Source organism: Lagenorhynchus albirostris, chromosome 3, assembly GCF_949774975.1.
Source record: "Lagenorhynchus albirostris chromosome 3, mLagAlb1.1, whole genome shotgun sequence".
In the NCBI taxonomy this organism is placed as follows: domain Eukaryota; kingdom Metazoa; phylum Chordata; class Mammalia; order Artiodactyla; family Delphinidae; genus Lagenorhynchus; species Lagenorhynchus albirostris.
Window position 1 is genome coordinate 166,326,515 of NC_083097.1, and position 15,751 is coordinate 166,342,265.

Genomic DNA, 15,751 nt, shown 5'->3' on the forward strand with positions numbered 1-15,751 from the left:
CTAAGACGGCCCTCCATGATGCCCGTCTTCCCCCATTCATGTGCTTGTGTGATTCCCTCCCGTTGAGCGTGGGCTGGACCTGAAGGTTGCTTCTGACCAACAGATGTAATATGGCACCAATGTGGCGAAGGCGATGGGATGCTACTTCCAAGCCTGTGTTACAAAAACCTGTGACTTCTGTCTTGGTGAGCTCTCTATTGACTTCTCAACTTGCTTGCTAGGGGGAAGCAAGAAGCAGGTTGGTAAGGTCCACATGGCAAAAACTGAGGGTAACCTCTGACCAACAGCCAGCAAGGAGCTGAGGTCCTCTGTCCACAATAAAATGAATCCTGCCAACGGCCACATCGTGAGCTTGGAAGTAGATCCTTTTTCAGTTGAGCCGTCAGATGAGACCACAGCCCAATGGACACCTTATTACAGCTGAGAGACCCTGCAGCACAGGATCCGACTAAGCTGTGTCCAGAATCCCAGCCCCCGGGGAAACTGTCAGATAATAAATGTGTGTTCTTTTAAGCCACTAACTTTAGGGTGATAGGTCACACAGCAATAGATAACTAATACAGAGAGGTCAAATGACTTGCCTAAGGTCACACAGACATTAAAGAACTAAGTCAGGTCTTGAACCCAAGTCTCTCTGACTCCAAAATCATTCTCTAACCACTTCACTGATCCATCTCCCATAATCATACAGAGAACATATCAAAAGCTCCGTTCAGGCTTGACCACATACTAAATATTTCATGTGAATTCTCTCATTGAACCCTCACAGGATCTCTGAGGCAGGCACCATACTTACTTGTTACAGATGCAGAAACAGGGGGACTTCCCTGGTGGTCCAGTGGTTAAGACTCCACACTTGCACTGCAGAGGGCTCAGGTTCAATCCCTGGTTGGGGAACTAAGATCCCGCATGCTGCACAGTACAGCCAAAAAGAAAAAAAAAGATGCAGAAACAGGGACAGAGAGGGTCCCACTTTCACTCAGGGATGTGAACTCTTCCTTTATCCTCATCCCATGGGTTTGCCATTGGATTGAATTGGAGTAAATTTCAGAAATGAAGAAGGATTGGGGATATCTCCGCAAATGCTGTGCCTGACTTAGCCCATTCAGGCTGCTAACAGAATACCATAGACTGGGTGACTTATAAACAACAGACGTTTATTTCTCACAGCTCTGGAAGCTGGAATTTCAAGATCAAGGCACCAGAAGATTTGGTACCTGGTGAGAGCCTGCTTCCTGGTTCATAGATGGCCGTCTTCTTGCTGTGTCCTCACATGGTGGAAAGATGAGGGAATCTCTCTGACGTCTCCTTTATGAGGACACTAATCCCATTCATGGCCTTCACCCTCATGATGTAATGATGTTCCAAAGACCCCCACCTCCTAATACCATGACCTTGGGGGTTAAGATATAGCACCGGGAGTTCCCTGGTGGTCCAGTGGTTAGGACACTGCACTTGGACTGCCGTGGTCCCGGGTTCAATCACTGGTTGGGGAACTAAGATCCTGCAACCTCCTCAGTGCAGCTCAAAAAATAAAAAAATTTTAAAAAAGACTTAGCATGTAAATTCGGGGGTGGGGGAGGAACACAAACATTCATTCTATAGCAAGGCCCAAGAGTATGAGAAGGGGAGAAGGATGCCCCGGGTACTCTGCACCCCTGATCCCCAGCCCTGGCTGAGATCCAGCTCCCCTTGGAGAGAAAGGTGGCACCGAGCTGTGTTCAGCCTCGTGCACCTATGTCTTGGCTGGAGGGTTTGGAGGGGTGTGTGTGTGTGTGTGTGTGTGTGTGTGTGTGTTCACATGCTGGTGCATCTGCTCACCTCTTCCTCCTCAGCATGAAAATGCCCTCGCACCCACAGTCATGTGGACATGCACAGAATGAGAATCCCCAGTCATCCACATCTTCACTCAGCCTGATGGACTAGACACAAATTCCTAGGCACACAGACACGGCATTCACCCCCAGATACCCCAGGACTTGGCAGGCCACATGTGGACTCATGCAGATGCATGCCTATATCCACACAGATATTCTCAGTACCTTGCAGGAGCCCGAGGAGTCTTGCAGACTCCTCTGCATTTTGACTCTCTGAGTCTGTCTGTGGGATTTTACGTGTAGGTACAGGACCGTGAGTACCTGTGTTGCGTCCCGCCTTTGTGCCTGTGAGTGTGTCTACGTATCTTTGTTTTTCAACATGACATCTGTCTGCCTGGCTGTCTGTCTGTTTCTAGGTCTGCAACATTGCTTGGATTTGTCTGGCTGTGTACCTCTCTCTGTGTTGTGACTATGTCTGGCCGTGAATCTGACTTGTGGCTGGGCCCTGACTGCGTCTGTCCCTTTGTTACTGCTCTACGTCTGTGCTCTATGCGTCTCTGTCTGTTGTCTGGGTCTGCTTCTCTGTTATTCCGTTTGCATTGACAGCCGTGGTCCCTGCAAGTGTATCTGCTGTCTCTGTGCCTGTGTGTTATCTCCCCGCACCTATCATCTGGATGGACAAGGACTTCTTTATGCGTGTGCTGTCCCGCTGTACTTGTTGGTTTGTGTTTGTGACTTTGTGCTGCCTGTATAACTTGGTAGGTCTCCGTGTCTGTCCGCTCTCTGTGACTGTTCTGGCCTGTTTGTGTTGGTCACTCCCTGGCCCTGTGTGTGCTGTCTGTTTGTCTGTGCCTGTGTTCTGTCTGCTGTCTACCTTCCTCGTGCCTCCGTGTCCACTCTTCAGCCTGGCTCCCTCTGGTGGTACTGGGGGGAATGACCAGAGCAGAGGGATCAAAGGAAAAAGAGTTGAGGGAAGAGGAAGCATTTTAGGCAAACTGTGAGTCCTTGGCTGCCACGGAGAAGGGAAGGCTTGGGTGTGATGGCAGAAACCAGATGCAACCCTCCTGGCAGGATGGGGCTGGGGGCCTGGCCTCTGAGCTTGCACACCTCTTGCCCACCATCCTGTAGAAGTCTAGAAGGCGGGACGCCTGGGTCTCTCACAGTGGGTGGGGGCAGGGGCCTTCCTCTGGGGACGTCACCCGTTAAACTTCCTCTCTCAGCCACACAGGAAGCTGAGCCGGCTCAGGGCCCAGCCCTGAGAAAGCACAGGCCCCCCCCAGCGCCCCTGAGGAAAGGGCCCCGCCGGGCCAGCCCTGCAGGGACCATGGGATCCACAGCTGAGTAAGAGCTGCCCCCTCTCCCATCTTCTGGACCAAGATTCCCAGACCGGGCCTGGGCTGGGGCCAAGGAGAACGAGGCTGGGGCAGGCCCGGGAGGGACCGCGAGCCACAGGGGCAGGTGGCTGGAATTAGGGGAGGACACTCAGCTGGCCTACAGTATGGACCCTGCTCTCAGGCACACTCGGGCCACTCTGGGACCTTCCAATCTCTCTCTCTCTCTCTCTTTCTCTCTCTCTCTCCCCTGCTCTCCGCTGGCTCTGTATGACTAAGTTTGTAACTCCTGAGCCTGTGCCTTTTGATGTATCTCAGGGATGGGGAGCCTGGCTTCCGGGGTCAGCGGGGGGGAGGGGCGTGCTCTGTGTGTCCATGTGCAGGAGGGATTGATTGTGTGGGACTTGTGTCAGCGTGAGGATGAAGCTCAGTGTGAGGGGGGTCCCAATCTCAGGGACAATGTGTGTGCACTCCTCTGTCTCTCTCCCTGAGCCCAAGTCCCGACATCCTCTGCAAGATGGATAGAGGGTTGGGGGCCAGGGCAGGAAGGCAGAGATTGCAGGGTTCCCGGAAGGACCAGGGCACGCTGCCCTCTTTCCTCTGATAAAAACTCTGAGGGCTCCAGGGCCCCATGAAGTCGCGTACACAGAGACACTTGGGCAGGGCCTCGCACATATACCCAGGGACCCTCAGGGCCACCCAAGAAAATGGGGATGTCATTCAGCCTCACACTGGCTCAACCACACATATGCACAGTCCTACCTGACATGCCCTGGACAGTCTCATCCTTTCAGGCAGACACAGAATAGAATTGCAGACACACACACACACATACACACACACACAAATCACAGAATTGCAGACACACACACAGAAGCAAATCCCTGGACACACTGAACCCTTTCCTGCCCTGCAGAAGGGGTCTCCCTGCCCTGTTTGACTGGTTCTTCGAAGCGGCCTACCCTCCCTCCCTGCAAGAGGGTGAGTCAGGGGCATCATTGGGGATGGGGGTCGAGATGGAGGGTGGGCCCGGGACCCTGAACTTAGGAGCCTGCTCTCTGTGCAGATCCCCCCATCCTGCGGCAGTTCCCCCCAGACTTCCGGGACCAGGTATGCAGGCTGGCTCCTTGCTCCCCAGGGGCCAGGGCCTGTCCCCCTGGGGGAGGGGACCCTATGTCTCAGACCACTGGGAGCTTAGGGGTGAAGCCCAACCTGAGTGGCCAAGCAGTGTGTGCTTCTCTCCACCCCCAGGAGGCTATGCAGATGGTGCCCAAATTCTGCTTCCCTTTTGATGTGGAAAGGTATGGAAGGAAGCAGACACCCAAGGACCCAGGGACCCAGACCTCTCACGGACCCCCAGGATTCAAACACCCAGAGACTCAGACAACAGAGGTCATATACCCAGGGCCCCTGAGATTCAGAGACCCAGGGACTCAGAAACCGGGGGACCCTGACAAATAGCGACCTATACACAAAGGGACTCATTTACCCAGGGTCTCAGGGACCCAGGGCCTCAGAGAACCGGAGACGCTGACAACTAGGGACCTATACACCCAGGGCCCCAGACTGGTGGATGCAGTACTAGGAGCACTGTCAGGGGCATGAAGGGGAGGGGGCTTCACGGGGGCGGGATGCCCAGGTCTCTGAGAGCTTTTCCTGCCCCCAGGGAGCCCCCCAGCACCGCCGTACAGCACTTCACCTTTGCCCTCACGGACCTGACCGGCACCCGCAGATTTGGTTTCTCCCGCCTCCGGGCTGGTGCCCACAGCTGTCTCTGCATCCTCAGGTGTGGGATATGGGGGTCTGCGCCGGGGGAAGGGCCTCTGCCTACAGGCACTGCATGAAAACTGTGTCCACTCTCCGCAGCCACCTGCCTTGGTTTGAAGTGTTCTACAAACTGCTGAACACAGTGGGGGACCTCCTGGCACAGGATCAAGTGAGACCAGCTCTCCCTGTCCTTCCCCGTCCCACCCCCACCAAGGCCCCAGCCTGGCTCTGAATTCCCAGGCCTGACCGAGCCCCTTTGGCTCCAGACCACCCAGCCTGAGTCAAGACCCTCAGAGTCCCCAACCCGCATTCTGGCTCAGGCATCCCACCCCTACCCAGGTCTCAGAGGTCAACGAACTTCTTCTACATCTGCTGCAGCAGCCCCTTCCCGGGACCCAGGACTCAGTGGGGCTGGAGCTGGTGAGTACCCCCTCCCCCCTGGGCGTTGGACCTCAGGTGGCTGGAGAGGCTGCACCCCGGCCCTGAGGACCACACACCACATCTCCCCCAGGGCAGCGGAGTGATGATCTCCAGTGCGCAAGGCATCCCGTCCCCTGGCCCCGGGAAGAGCATGCCGGTGAGCAGAGCTGGAGACGCTGGAAGGTCGGGCACCCACGTGAGGCTAACCCCTTGACTGATCAGTCCCCCTATTAATCCCCCGCCAGCTTTCCTGCTTCGTGGCCCCCGACTCCGGCCGCCTGCCGTCCATTCCTGAGAACGTGAGTGGAGACCTGAGAGGGCGCTCTGGGAGGGGGGAAGAGGTCCGGAAACCCGGAGAGGGCTCTCAGATCCTGTGGCCCCTCGCGCCCAGCGTTCCTCTCTGTTCTTCAGAGGAACCTAACGGAGCTGGTGGTGGCGGTGACCGACGACAACATCGTGGGGCTATTCGCTGCGCTCCTGGCAGAGCGAAGGGTCCTGCTCACCTCCAGAAAGCTGAGCACCGTGAGGCGGGACCGCCGGGCCGGGGAGGGGCCGAGGCCTGGCTTGGCCCCTGGGGGCGGGACCATCGGGACGGATTCCTAGCTCTAACCCCACTGGGCGAGACCCGAGGGCAAAGTCCTGGCTCAGCCCCTTTGAAGGTCAGGGTTGAGTTGAAACCTGGCTCCACCTTTCTGGGGGAAATCAGAGCGGGCTGCGCTGTACCCCCTCCCCCGGCTTCAGGAGCGCGGAGTCCAGGCTCCACCCACTATGGGCCAGAACAAGACTGGCTCCGCCCCTCTGGAGGGTGAGATCAGAGAGGGCTAAATTCTAGCTCCGCCCCTAGGGGAGAAGGACGGGAGGATAGAGAAGCCTCTAGGATAGAGAAGCCTCTATCCCTAGGGGTGAGACTTGGGGTGGGGGAACTGAATTCTAGCTCCGCCTCTCTAGGGGTGGGGTCAGTGGGCTGAGTCTCGGTCCTACCCCTAAGGAGAGAGATTCTGGAGGGTTGAATATTAGCTTCCACCCCTAGAGAGAGGGACTGGCACGTGCTGAGTCCTGGCACCACCAGTTCCAAGCACTGTAATTTGTGGAATTCTTGGTCTAACAAGAAAGGGGTTTGAGTTTTCACCTCTTACCCAGTAGCGGGTGGGGAAGGGAGGTGGAGGGAGACACGAGACTGGGGACACGGGATATGAAGCCGGGAGAGCCACCGTCCAGAGAGGGTCCTTGAAGCTGGGGGTCCAGGCCCTGACTCCACGGTCCCCCACCCGTCCCCAGCTGACTTCATGCGTCCACGCGTCCTGCGCTCTCCTGTACCCCATGCGCTGGGAGCACGTGCTGATCCCCACGCTGCCGCCGCATCTGCTGGACTACTGCTGGTGAGGGGCAGGGGCTGGAGAGGGGCAGGGCTTCGGGAAGGGGCCTAGGGTCCTGGGCACCCGGGGGCGGCGCCTGCATGACCGGCGCCCTCGGTCTTCCGCAGCGCGCCCATGCCCTACCTCATCGGAGTGCACGCCAGTCTCGCCGAGGTAAGTGGGAACGGACCTGGATGGCAGGGTTGGGTGGAGTGCCCCCCTGCACCCCCAGGTATCCTCCCCTGTCGGGGATCCTCGGGCTCTGAGCGGCCATCGCCACTCCAACTCCCTAACACAGAGAGTGCGGGAGAAAGCTCTGGAGGACGTCGTGATGATGAACGTGGACTCCAATACCTTGGAGACGCCCTTCGACGACGTGCAGGCACTGCCCCCAGATGTGGTCAGTGACACCCCCTTCCACCCTCCTGCCGCATCCGGGAGACGAGGCTCCGCACCCGCCTGCTCAGCGCTGCCCTCTTGTCCTCCAGGTGTCTCTGCTGAGGCTGCGGCTAAGGAAGGTCGCGCTGGCCCCCGGGGAAGGGGTGTCCCGTCTCTTCCTCAAAGCCCAGGCCCTGCTCTTCGGGGGGTACCGCGATGCGCTAGTCTGCGGCCCGGTGAGCTTCGGGGACGCAGAGGGAGGGACCCCGTGGGTCCCTGAAGGATTCAGAATAAGAATACCTAGTGTTTACGGAGTGCTTACTCTGTGCCTCTGTTTGCTCATCTGTAAAATGGGATCCCAACAGTACCCACCCAAAACGGTCGCGTGAGTCTGTAAATGGACATAAGCAAAATGCTCGGTTACTGCCTGGCACATCACAATGGATAAATGATAGGTTTTACCGCTGCGATTATCATTTCACTTAATGCTCACAACAGTATTATGAGACGGATACTCTTATGGTCCCATTCTACATATGAGGAAACCAAGGCTTGGAAGCCCCACAGCGGATGAGTGTTGAAGCCAGGACTCTGATCTGCTGACTTTCAACCCTGACATCCCCTCCTCCCCAGTTTTTCACAACTTTCTATAAAAACATGGTCAGGGAGTTCTATTATCTGAGAATCTGATGTTGCTTTCGACTCTGCCCTGAACACAGCCGGAAGCTGTCCATTTCTCCCCCTCCTCTGTCTCCACCACGGCCTGGTCCCCATTGTTGTTTGCCTGGATCAGCGCGCTCGCCCGTCACCACGAGTCCCCTCTCGCGGGCTCCCACCCTCCGCGCTCCGCAGTCTGACCTCCGTGCAGCCGCCAGAGGTCACCTGGGAGCGTCTGAGTCAGGCCCCGCCCCCTCCTCTGCCCACCGCCTTCCCAGGGCTCCCACCTCCCTCGGGGTAAAAGCCCAAGTCCTCCCTGCAGCCCACGAGGCCCTGCACGACATCAGGCACACAGAGGCGCTCCATCAATGTTTGCTACACAGATGTAAGGTAGAATATGGGAAGCAGAATAAGGGATCCTGGAGAGCCGCGGGGAGCTTAGAATCCGAGTCCTTCTTCCAGGGCCAGCCTGTAACCTTCAGTGAAGAAGCCTTCCTGGCCCAGAAACCCGGGGCGCCGCTGCAGGCCTTCCACCGGCGGGCTGTGCACCTGCAGCTGTTCAAACAGGTGCGCCAGAATCCGGAGGGCGGGGCTGGGGCCGGAGGGGCGAGGCTAGGGGCGCAGACGCCCGGATCCCGGAGGCCGAAGCCGGGGCTGGAGGGGCGGACGCCTGGACCCAGTGGGCGGGGCGAGAGTTGGCCCGGCCGGATCCCCCACTCCAGGGTCTCCGGGGTGGGAGAGACAGGACTGAACTCTTGAGTCCATAAAAATGGGAGCCCCTGACCTGAGTTCCCAGGGATAAGATCTACCTCTAGGTCCATGAGGAGGTTGGGATGGAACGAAATTATTGAGTCCCTAAGGCGGGAACCTCCTGGGTCGAGGGTGGAGGGAGAGGAGGCTGGACTCTTGGATTCTAGGGACGTAGCGGGGGAGGTGGAACCGGACTCCTGGGTTCTTGGAAGAACGTGGGATGAACTTCAGGGGACTTCAGTGCGGGCTGGCTTCCAGGGTCCCTGGAGGTGGGGTCGACCTCCTCCAAGGTCACTGAGAGGAGGGGGGCCTGTCTGGAGTGGCAGAGTCCTACTCCTCCGACCCTGAGAGGAGCAGGGTCTGGTCCCTGAAGACAGATCTTGACTTGGGGTGGGGACGGGCTGGGAGACGGTGGACCTCTGGCTTCCTGAGGTGGGCTCCAGACTCCTGGGACCTAAGGTTGGGTTTCTGGAGGGGCCGGGGATGGCTTCTACGTCTCGAGGGCGAGCGGATCCCCAGTCCTCGCATTCAGATGTTTGGGGTAGCCTGATTCTCTGACCCTTTGCCCCACCCCCAGTTCATCGAAGGCCGACTGGAGAAGCTGAACACGGGAGAAGGCTTCTCAGACCTCTTTGAGCAGGAGATCACCTGTAGCGGGGCTTCCTCAGGTGAGCTCTGCACCTGGCACCCCCCCACACACACACCTGTGGCCCAGTCTGAGCCTGCCCACCCCGGCAATGCTCTCTCCTCTCTCCTCTCTCCAGGGACCCTTCGCTCCTACCAGCTCTGGGCAGACAACCTAAAGGTAGTAACACCGAACACTTTAGTGTTTATTGTGGGATTAAATCAAACCTACCACCGTCCCTACTATGCTCATTTATAGACAGAGGTGAAGAAATCAAGACTCAGAGAGGGAGAGGGGATTCTCCAGTGACACACAGCCCGGGTGGGCAGGTGGGGTCTGGGATAACCCCACGTGCCCAAGCCTCTCTTCCTCGGCTTTCTCTCCCCAGAAAGGTGGTGGTGCCCTCCTGCATTCCGTCAAGGCCAAGACCCAACCAGCCGTCAGAAACATGTACCGCTCGGTGAGGCTGGGCTGGAACAGGCCACTTACCAGGGTGACAAAGGCAGAGGACGGTTTAACCCCACGTTTAGAGCACACACAATTTATCAGAACTAAACCAGCAGTTAAATCATTTACCATGTTTCCTAGTTTTATTTTCCATTGACTGTGTTCATTCATTTTTGTCGCATCAGGTCTTTCCTATTTAAAAATGACAACCAAGCTTCTTTGGCAAACATCTTTTGTCCTGAGACACCACAATCCCAGCTTCTGCCCTTGTGGTTGGTTTTTCTCCCAAGCCCCAGATTTTCCTGGGACCAACTTCCGCAGCTCGCAATCGTCTGCTGGATTTTATTCTTTGCTCGGCTTTTGAACGCTGACTCACTTTTACGACGTTCTGGCTTTGCCATTCCCTGTTTCATTTGGGGGTTATCTCCTCCAGTGACATTCCTTCTGTGTTAGTCAAAGGGGCAAGTTGGTATTGGCTTCTTAGGGGGTACCGGGGGAACCTGAGTATATTTTGAGACACACATGAGCAGATGGCAAGACAAAAGTGTCTTCGCGGATGGAGGGCTGAGTTCTCAAATGTCCAGGGTCAGATAGCTCTGGATTCTCAGTCTCTTTCCGCTCCTCCGTAGGCGAAGAGTGGCTTGAAGGGTGTGCAGAGCCTTCTGACGTACAAGGTAAAGCCGGTAGCCAACGCCGCGGGGCAGCGGGGGGAGGGGCTCCTGGCTCACCCACCCTCTTCCTAGGATGGGGACTCTGGCCTGCAGAGGGGGGGCTCCCTGAGGGCCCCTTCCCTCACCAGCCGCTCAGATTGCCTGCAGCAGCGCTTGCCTATCACCCAGCACTTTGGACAGGTAAGAGCCCCGCCCCCGCGCCCACGCATGTACCTGGACTTATCACCAAGTCCTTCTCCCATCCCGTCTCCAGCCAGACATCTCGACTACCCCCAAAATGGGGCGCCCACTCCCCCTTCACAGAACCCCCTGATTCTGTAGCTCCTGAAGCCCCAGCCCCCAAATCTATCCTTTGCAGAACCGGCCCCTTCGCCCCAGCAGGAGACTCCAGCGGGAAGAGAGACCTTCTGAGTCCCTGGGGGAGGAGTAAGACTCCAAGGCAGAGGGAGGGAGCAATGTTGGAAGTGGGGGGCCGGGACTCCTGGGGAAGTGGGCCCCAAAACTCCAGGCCCTTCAGAGCAGCTGGTCTGGGGCAGATATCTGAGGCTGCCCATCCTCACCCAGGACACCCTCTCTGAGCCCTGAGGATGCCCAGGGACCGTTGGCAGAGGAAGCTCTGGATGGCAGCTTCCTTGGGTCCGGAGAAGAACTGGATTTGCTGAGCGAGATTCTGGATAGTCTGAGCGTGACGGCCACCCGGAACAGCAGCCTGCGGCCAAGCCAGAGTTTGGATTGCTGCCACAGCCTGGTGAGAGCCCCCCCAGCCCTCCCCCATTTGCTCATCCAACCTGCCGGCCCCTCCTTCATTTAAAGGCCAGCAACGCGCCCATCTCCCCATCCCCACCCAGCCCGACATACCAGGGAGATGGAGATGGCAAGCAGATGACGAGAAACCACCAGGGCCCCAGCCCCTGTCCCTTTCTGTCGGCCTGCCGCCTCTGCACACCCCCCAGCCTTCAGATGCCACGAGCGCCTCGGAGCACCCCACTTCCCAGCTGCCCTCAGAGGCCAGCCCAGAAATCATTTCTCCGTCCCAGTCTTCGACAGCTTCTGCAGACCCAAGCAGCAAAGGGGACCCCAGCTCCTCTCTCACAGAGCCCCAGCCTCTACGCCTCTCCCCTCCCCACGAGGCAACCCAGGATCCCACAGCCCAGGAGAGTCCCTGCTCCCAGCTCTCCACAGCACCCAGCCCTCGAGAAAGCCCCCCACTTCTGACCCCCACAAAGCCCAACTCGGATATTACCTGGACATCCCAAGTCCTTGATTCTTTCTCGGATCCCGGTTCCCCAGAGAACCCCAGAGCCCAGCCTTCGGAAGTCCTGCTCCCAGAGCGCACGCACCTCCAGCCCCACGAGGAGCCGGGAGCGCCCAGGTCCCCTGATCCTCCTGCTGGGAACTGGCGGGGGCTCCAGGCCAGGAGCCGGCCCAGGGTTGCTGAGCTTAAAAAGTGTTTTGAAGGTTAAGCATCAGGGGTCTGGAGGAGACTCTGGCCCCTCAATAAAGCTGCAAGAGCCCAAAGCTTGCTTTTCCTGGTGGGTTTACCTGGGAGCCCTGTTTCTGCTCAGACACCCACCCCGCTCCCCACCTTCCCTCCCAAACCAGCCTCCGGCTGGCTCTTAGGTGCAGCTAAAAGCCTTTCCCTTCCAGGAAGCCCTCCCAGCCCCTAGGACCCTAGAGACCTTACAATTCATCTCTCAACAGCCTATGTGTCTCCTCCATCTAGGCTAACTCCTGCCCCCACCAGCTCACAAAAAGGTTTTATTACACCGCTCTACCCATTGTATACATATATATAAAGTAAGCAGCCTCAGTCTCCCTTTTCTTCAAAGGCAGAGTCTTTGAAGCACCTTCTTCCCTTCTATTCTTAAGCGCTGGGTGTGTCTGATTGCCCAGAGAGGTCTCTGCCTTCCCCCAAGGTCACACAGCCAGGAAGGGTGATGGGTAGAGGAAGGGGACCTAGATGGGCAGGCAGCCCCGCACCGTCTCCTTGGAGTCCTGGGGAGCCTGGGCCTCGGCTGCATGGGAGAACTGAAAGGAAAGGAGAGGGGGGGTGTCGGGCCTGTGTGGCAGGCAGACAGATGGCTGATGGTGCGGCAAGCGGGGAGGCAGGTCCGCAGCCCCGGCACCCCAACTGCAGGCAGAGTCAAGCAGAGGCGGCATGCTTCGCAGAGCCCGCCCGGCAGGTGCCCCGCGGCCCCCCCGAGTCCTCCGGAGCCGTCAGAGGCTGGTGCGTCGATGGCAGCTGCTGTGTGCAGCTGAGCGCCGGGCAGTCCTGAGCCGTGCAGGCAGCGGCGGCCAGCCCCGGCATTCAGATGAGCCGCTCCTCAGGCGGCAGCTTGAGGTTGGGAGGCGGTGGAGCTCGGGCACCCACCTGCTCCTCGCTGCTGGGCCGGTAGGTGCCCTCCGTCTGCCGCTTCTCCCGAAGCTTCCGCACCAAAAGTACCAGGCCCACGGCCAGGAGCAGGGCGGCCAGGAGGGAGAAGACCACGATGATAGCAATGGTGGCCTCCTGCGACTGTTGGCGGGGGATGGGGGGGACACAGGTGTGACCCACCTGAACTTGGGCATCCCGTCCACCCCCGCCTGAGAATTATCTGGAAACGCTAATCCCCTCCCCCCGCACCCGCCACTTTTGGTGACTGGCTTCCTCCACTCAGGGTTCCTGACCCCCATCATATCACATCTGGGGTTCCCAGGCTCCCCCACCTGCCATGTCTGGGGTCCTTCTCCCAAGCGCCTGCCGCATCTAGGCTCCTAGATCCCTCCTCCCCCTGCCTGTGAGGCATGGGGGCTCCTGGACCCCCTTGCCAAGCATGGTATTGTGTGTGTGTGTGTGTGTGTGTGTGTGTGTGTCTGTGTGTGTGTGTGTGTGTGTGTGTGTGTCTTAGTTCCCCAACCAGGGATCCAACCTGTGCCCCCTGCATTGGAAGCGCGGAGTCTTAACCACTAGACCACCAGGGAACTCCCGCCAGGCATGGTGTTCTTGCCCATCCCCTTCCTGGGGTTCTCGGCCTCCCCATTTGCCATGTTGATATTCTGGTCTCTCCCACTTAGGGTTCTCCAATGCCTCCCCCACTGTGCAGCCTGCCGCCTCTGGGCATCTAGGCCCTCCCACCTGCTACACGGGGGCCTCCCGCATAAAATCCCTGCCGCTCTTCTCCCACATATACCCCAACTCACCAGGGCCCCATTGGAGCCAGGGCTGGGGCCAGAGGGTGTAATTGTGCTGTTCTCACTTACAGTGGGCTCCGGTGCTGCAGGGCGGTGGTAGAGAAGATAAATGAATCCCCATCTATCCCTTCCCATCTGGAAGCATGTGCATCTTCCTGGGCCATTTCCCCTCGTTAGAACTCTGCCCTTTTGAGCCTTTCATTCTGTGAGCGGCCTCCACACAGGGGCTGGCCCCGCCGATTTGGCCCCACAGGGCACCCCTTACCCAGAGGAGCCCAGCGCTGAGTAATCAGCCAACAGCGGTCTGCAGTTTGCGCAGAGTTGGGGGCTATTATAATGGATGGTGTGGGGAAGCCCAACCCTCCCCCCAACCCCAGCCTCACCTCTCAGGCCCTCCCTCTGCCCTTCAGGATCTGGGCGGATCCTGCATTTTCCCTGGAGTGTCTGACTCACACCTCCCCCCAGGCTCCCGAAACAGGGCTGAAAGGCAGCGTCCCCACGTCTGGTCAACCTGCTCCACCTGGGCTTGGAGCCCCAGGCAGGCCTCCTCCTGGCTTCCATTTCCCCCAAACTGCTCAACCCTACTGAGGCTCCGGACCGCAGGCCTCTTCTCCCGGCAGCTCACAATTCCGCCCAACTCAGGAATTCTCCTAGACCAACTCCAACCGTCCAAGGAAGGACACAGAAATTCTACGCCCCCAACCCTACCCCAGGCCTAGGCATCGCATGCCCGCTCCTGGGTTCTTGCCCTCTCAGCGTCCCAGGCACCCAGCGCTTCTAAGCCCGGACCCCCAGTGCCCCCGACCGGTACCTACTTTGCCCCCAGACCCGGCCCCAGCGGGTCAGCAGCAGCGGCAGGCCGAGTGCCAAGAGCAGCCCCAGGCCGGGGCTCGCCATGGGCCGGGTGACGGGCTGGTGGCACAGGGGACAGGGCTTTTCGCGCGCGCCGCTCCTACCGCATCTCGGGCGGTGGGGGGGGTACCTTCGACCCCGCACCTGGGGGCTGGAAAGGAGAAAGGCCGGAGCGTGGGGGAGGGGGCCGGACCCGAGCGCAGGCCCCTGGGAGGGGCGACCCGCGCCGGCCACCCAGGAGTCCTGCCCCGCCCCCCGTCGCCAGAGGTCAGAGATTAAAGATTAACTCGGGGCGGCGCGTTCCTGGGCTGGGGAAAGGGGAAGGGAAGGGAAGGGGGGAGGGGTGGCAGGCCCAGCCGCGTGACCTGCCTCCCTACCTGGCCCGGGCGTCTTCGACCCCGCTCAGGGTCCCGATCCCGGTCCCTCGCTCGAACCCTCGATCCGTCGGTCAGTGGCTCGGTCGGACTCTTCCAGCTCCGCCGGCTCACGTGACCCGGAAAGTTTAGTCACTCACCTTGGAGGTGAGCGCACTTCCGGCTTGTGCACCTGAGCCTAGATGAAAGGGCGGGGCCAAGCGGGGGCGGGTCCGCGCCGTGGACGCACCTGTAACGGGAACTCAATCTCATAATCGGGAGGAGTGAAAAGGAGCGGAAGCGCGCCAGGTGTAAAAGGGGCCTCTCACCTGCACTGCAGGTACATCTGTAGAATCGTCCAGGTGTGGAGACACACGGGGCATGGAGTCACCGATGTGTGAGGCACTCCTGTCTGGGGCAGACCGGGATGGGGAGCCTCTAATGAAAAAACACTGGTGTGGGACACACCTGCATGGGAACAAACGTGTAAAGAAATCTGCACGGATGTGTAAGAACACCCATGGGAGACATCTGCTTTGAATCACATCTCTTTGGAGTACAGCTGAATGGAAGCCTACCTGTGTGGAAAACAGCTGTATAGAACACACCTGCATGGTTACAAACACCTGGCTGAGGCACTTTGGCGCGGGGTACATCTGTTTGGGGAATGCATCTGCATGGCTCACCTATGAAATGAACAAGACTTGCAGAAGGAATTCCTGTGTGTAAAGGTATTGGAAACACCTGTACGAGACATACCTGCATTTAAGTACACTTGTAGGGGACCCAGTTATATGGAAAGAGCCCCGTACGGGTGAATGATTAAATGGAACACACGTATGGCGGGGGAGGCTCTATGACGCATTCCTGGGTGGAGGAACACCTGTTGAGAAACATACCTGTGAGGTGAAGGAAACAGCTGCATTGAATTGAGTTCACACGAGAGGAAGACCTGAGCACGCCTGCATGGGGCACACTCACATTGAAGCACATCTTTGGTGGGGGGGCTCATGTGTTTTGAGGTCCACCTGTCAAGGATGCATCTGTGAGAAAACATTTGTTTGGGGCATCTCCGTGGGAAAATATCTGTACGGCACCTGCAAGGGCGACCTGTGAATGAAAACATCTGTGAGGGGACCCTCTACAAGAGGCTCGTT

General features: G+C 58.4%; 2 protein-coding genes and 1 non-coding gene across 3 annotated transcripts; 2 read left to right on the forward strand and 1 right to left on the reverse strand.

Annotated features, from left to right (window-relative positions):
• Positions 1-1,423: 1,423 nt before the first annotated feature.
• Positions 1,424-1,496, forward strand: TRNAP-UGG (transfer RNA proline (anticodon UGG)). Its single transcript has one exon. It is a non-coding gene; the product is annotated as a tRNA-Pro (tRNA).
• A 1,566-nt stretch (positions 1,497-3,062) lies between these two features.
• Positions 3,063-11,915, forward strand: DENND1C (DENN domain containing 1C). Its single transcript, XM_060145415.1, has 23 exons — positions 3,063-3,158; positions 4,065-4,129; positions 4,215-4,258; positions 4,400-4,449; positions 4,815-4,934; positions 5,015-5,084; positions 5,255-5,335; positions 5,427-5,492; positions 5,581-5,634; positions 5,747-5,857; positions 6,614-6,714; positions 6,819-6,864; positions 6,989-7,090; positions 7,179-7,304; positions 8,188-8,292; positions 9,053-9,143; positions 9,240-9,280; positions 9,489-9,560; positions 10,177-10,221; positions 10,291-10,398; positions 10,577-10,644; positions 10,783-10,966; positions 11,067-11,915. The coding sequence occupies exons 1-23, from the start codon at positions 3,142-3,144 to the stop codon at positions 11,679-11,681; spliced, it is 2,382 nt and encodes a 793-aa protein (XP_060001398.1). The 5' UTR covers positions 3,063-3,141; the 3' UTR covers positions 11,682-11,915.
• A 250-nt stretch (positions 11,916-12,165) lies between these two features.
• CRB3 (crumbs cell polarity complex component 3) lies at positions 12,166-14,747 on the reverse strand. Its single transcript, XM_060145416.1, has 5 exons — positions 14,619-14,747; positions 14,205-14,392; positions 13,399-13,472; positions 12,590-12,733; positions 12,166-12,246 (listed from the first exon to the last, which is right to left on the reverse strand). The coding sequence occupies exons 2-5, from the start codon at positions 14,284-14,286 to the stop codon at positions 12,175-12,177; spliced, it is 372 nt and encodes a 123-aa protein (XP_060001399.1). The 5' UTR covers positions 14,287-14,392; positions 14,619-14,747; the 3' UTR covers positions 12,166-12,174.
• Between the last annotated feature and the right edge of the window lie 1,004 nt (positions 14,748-15,751).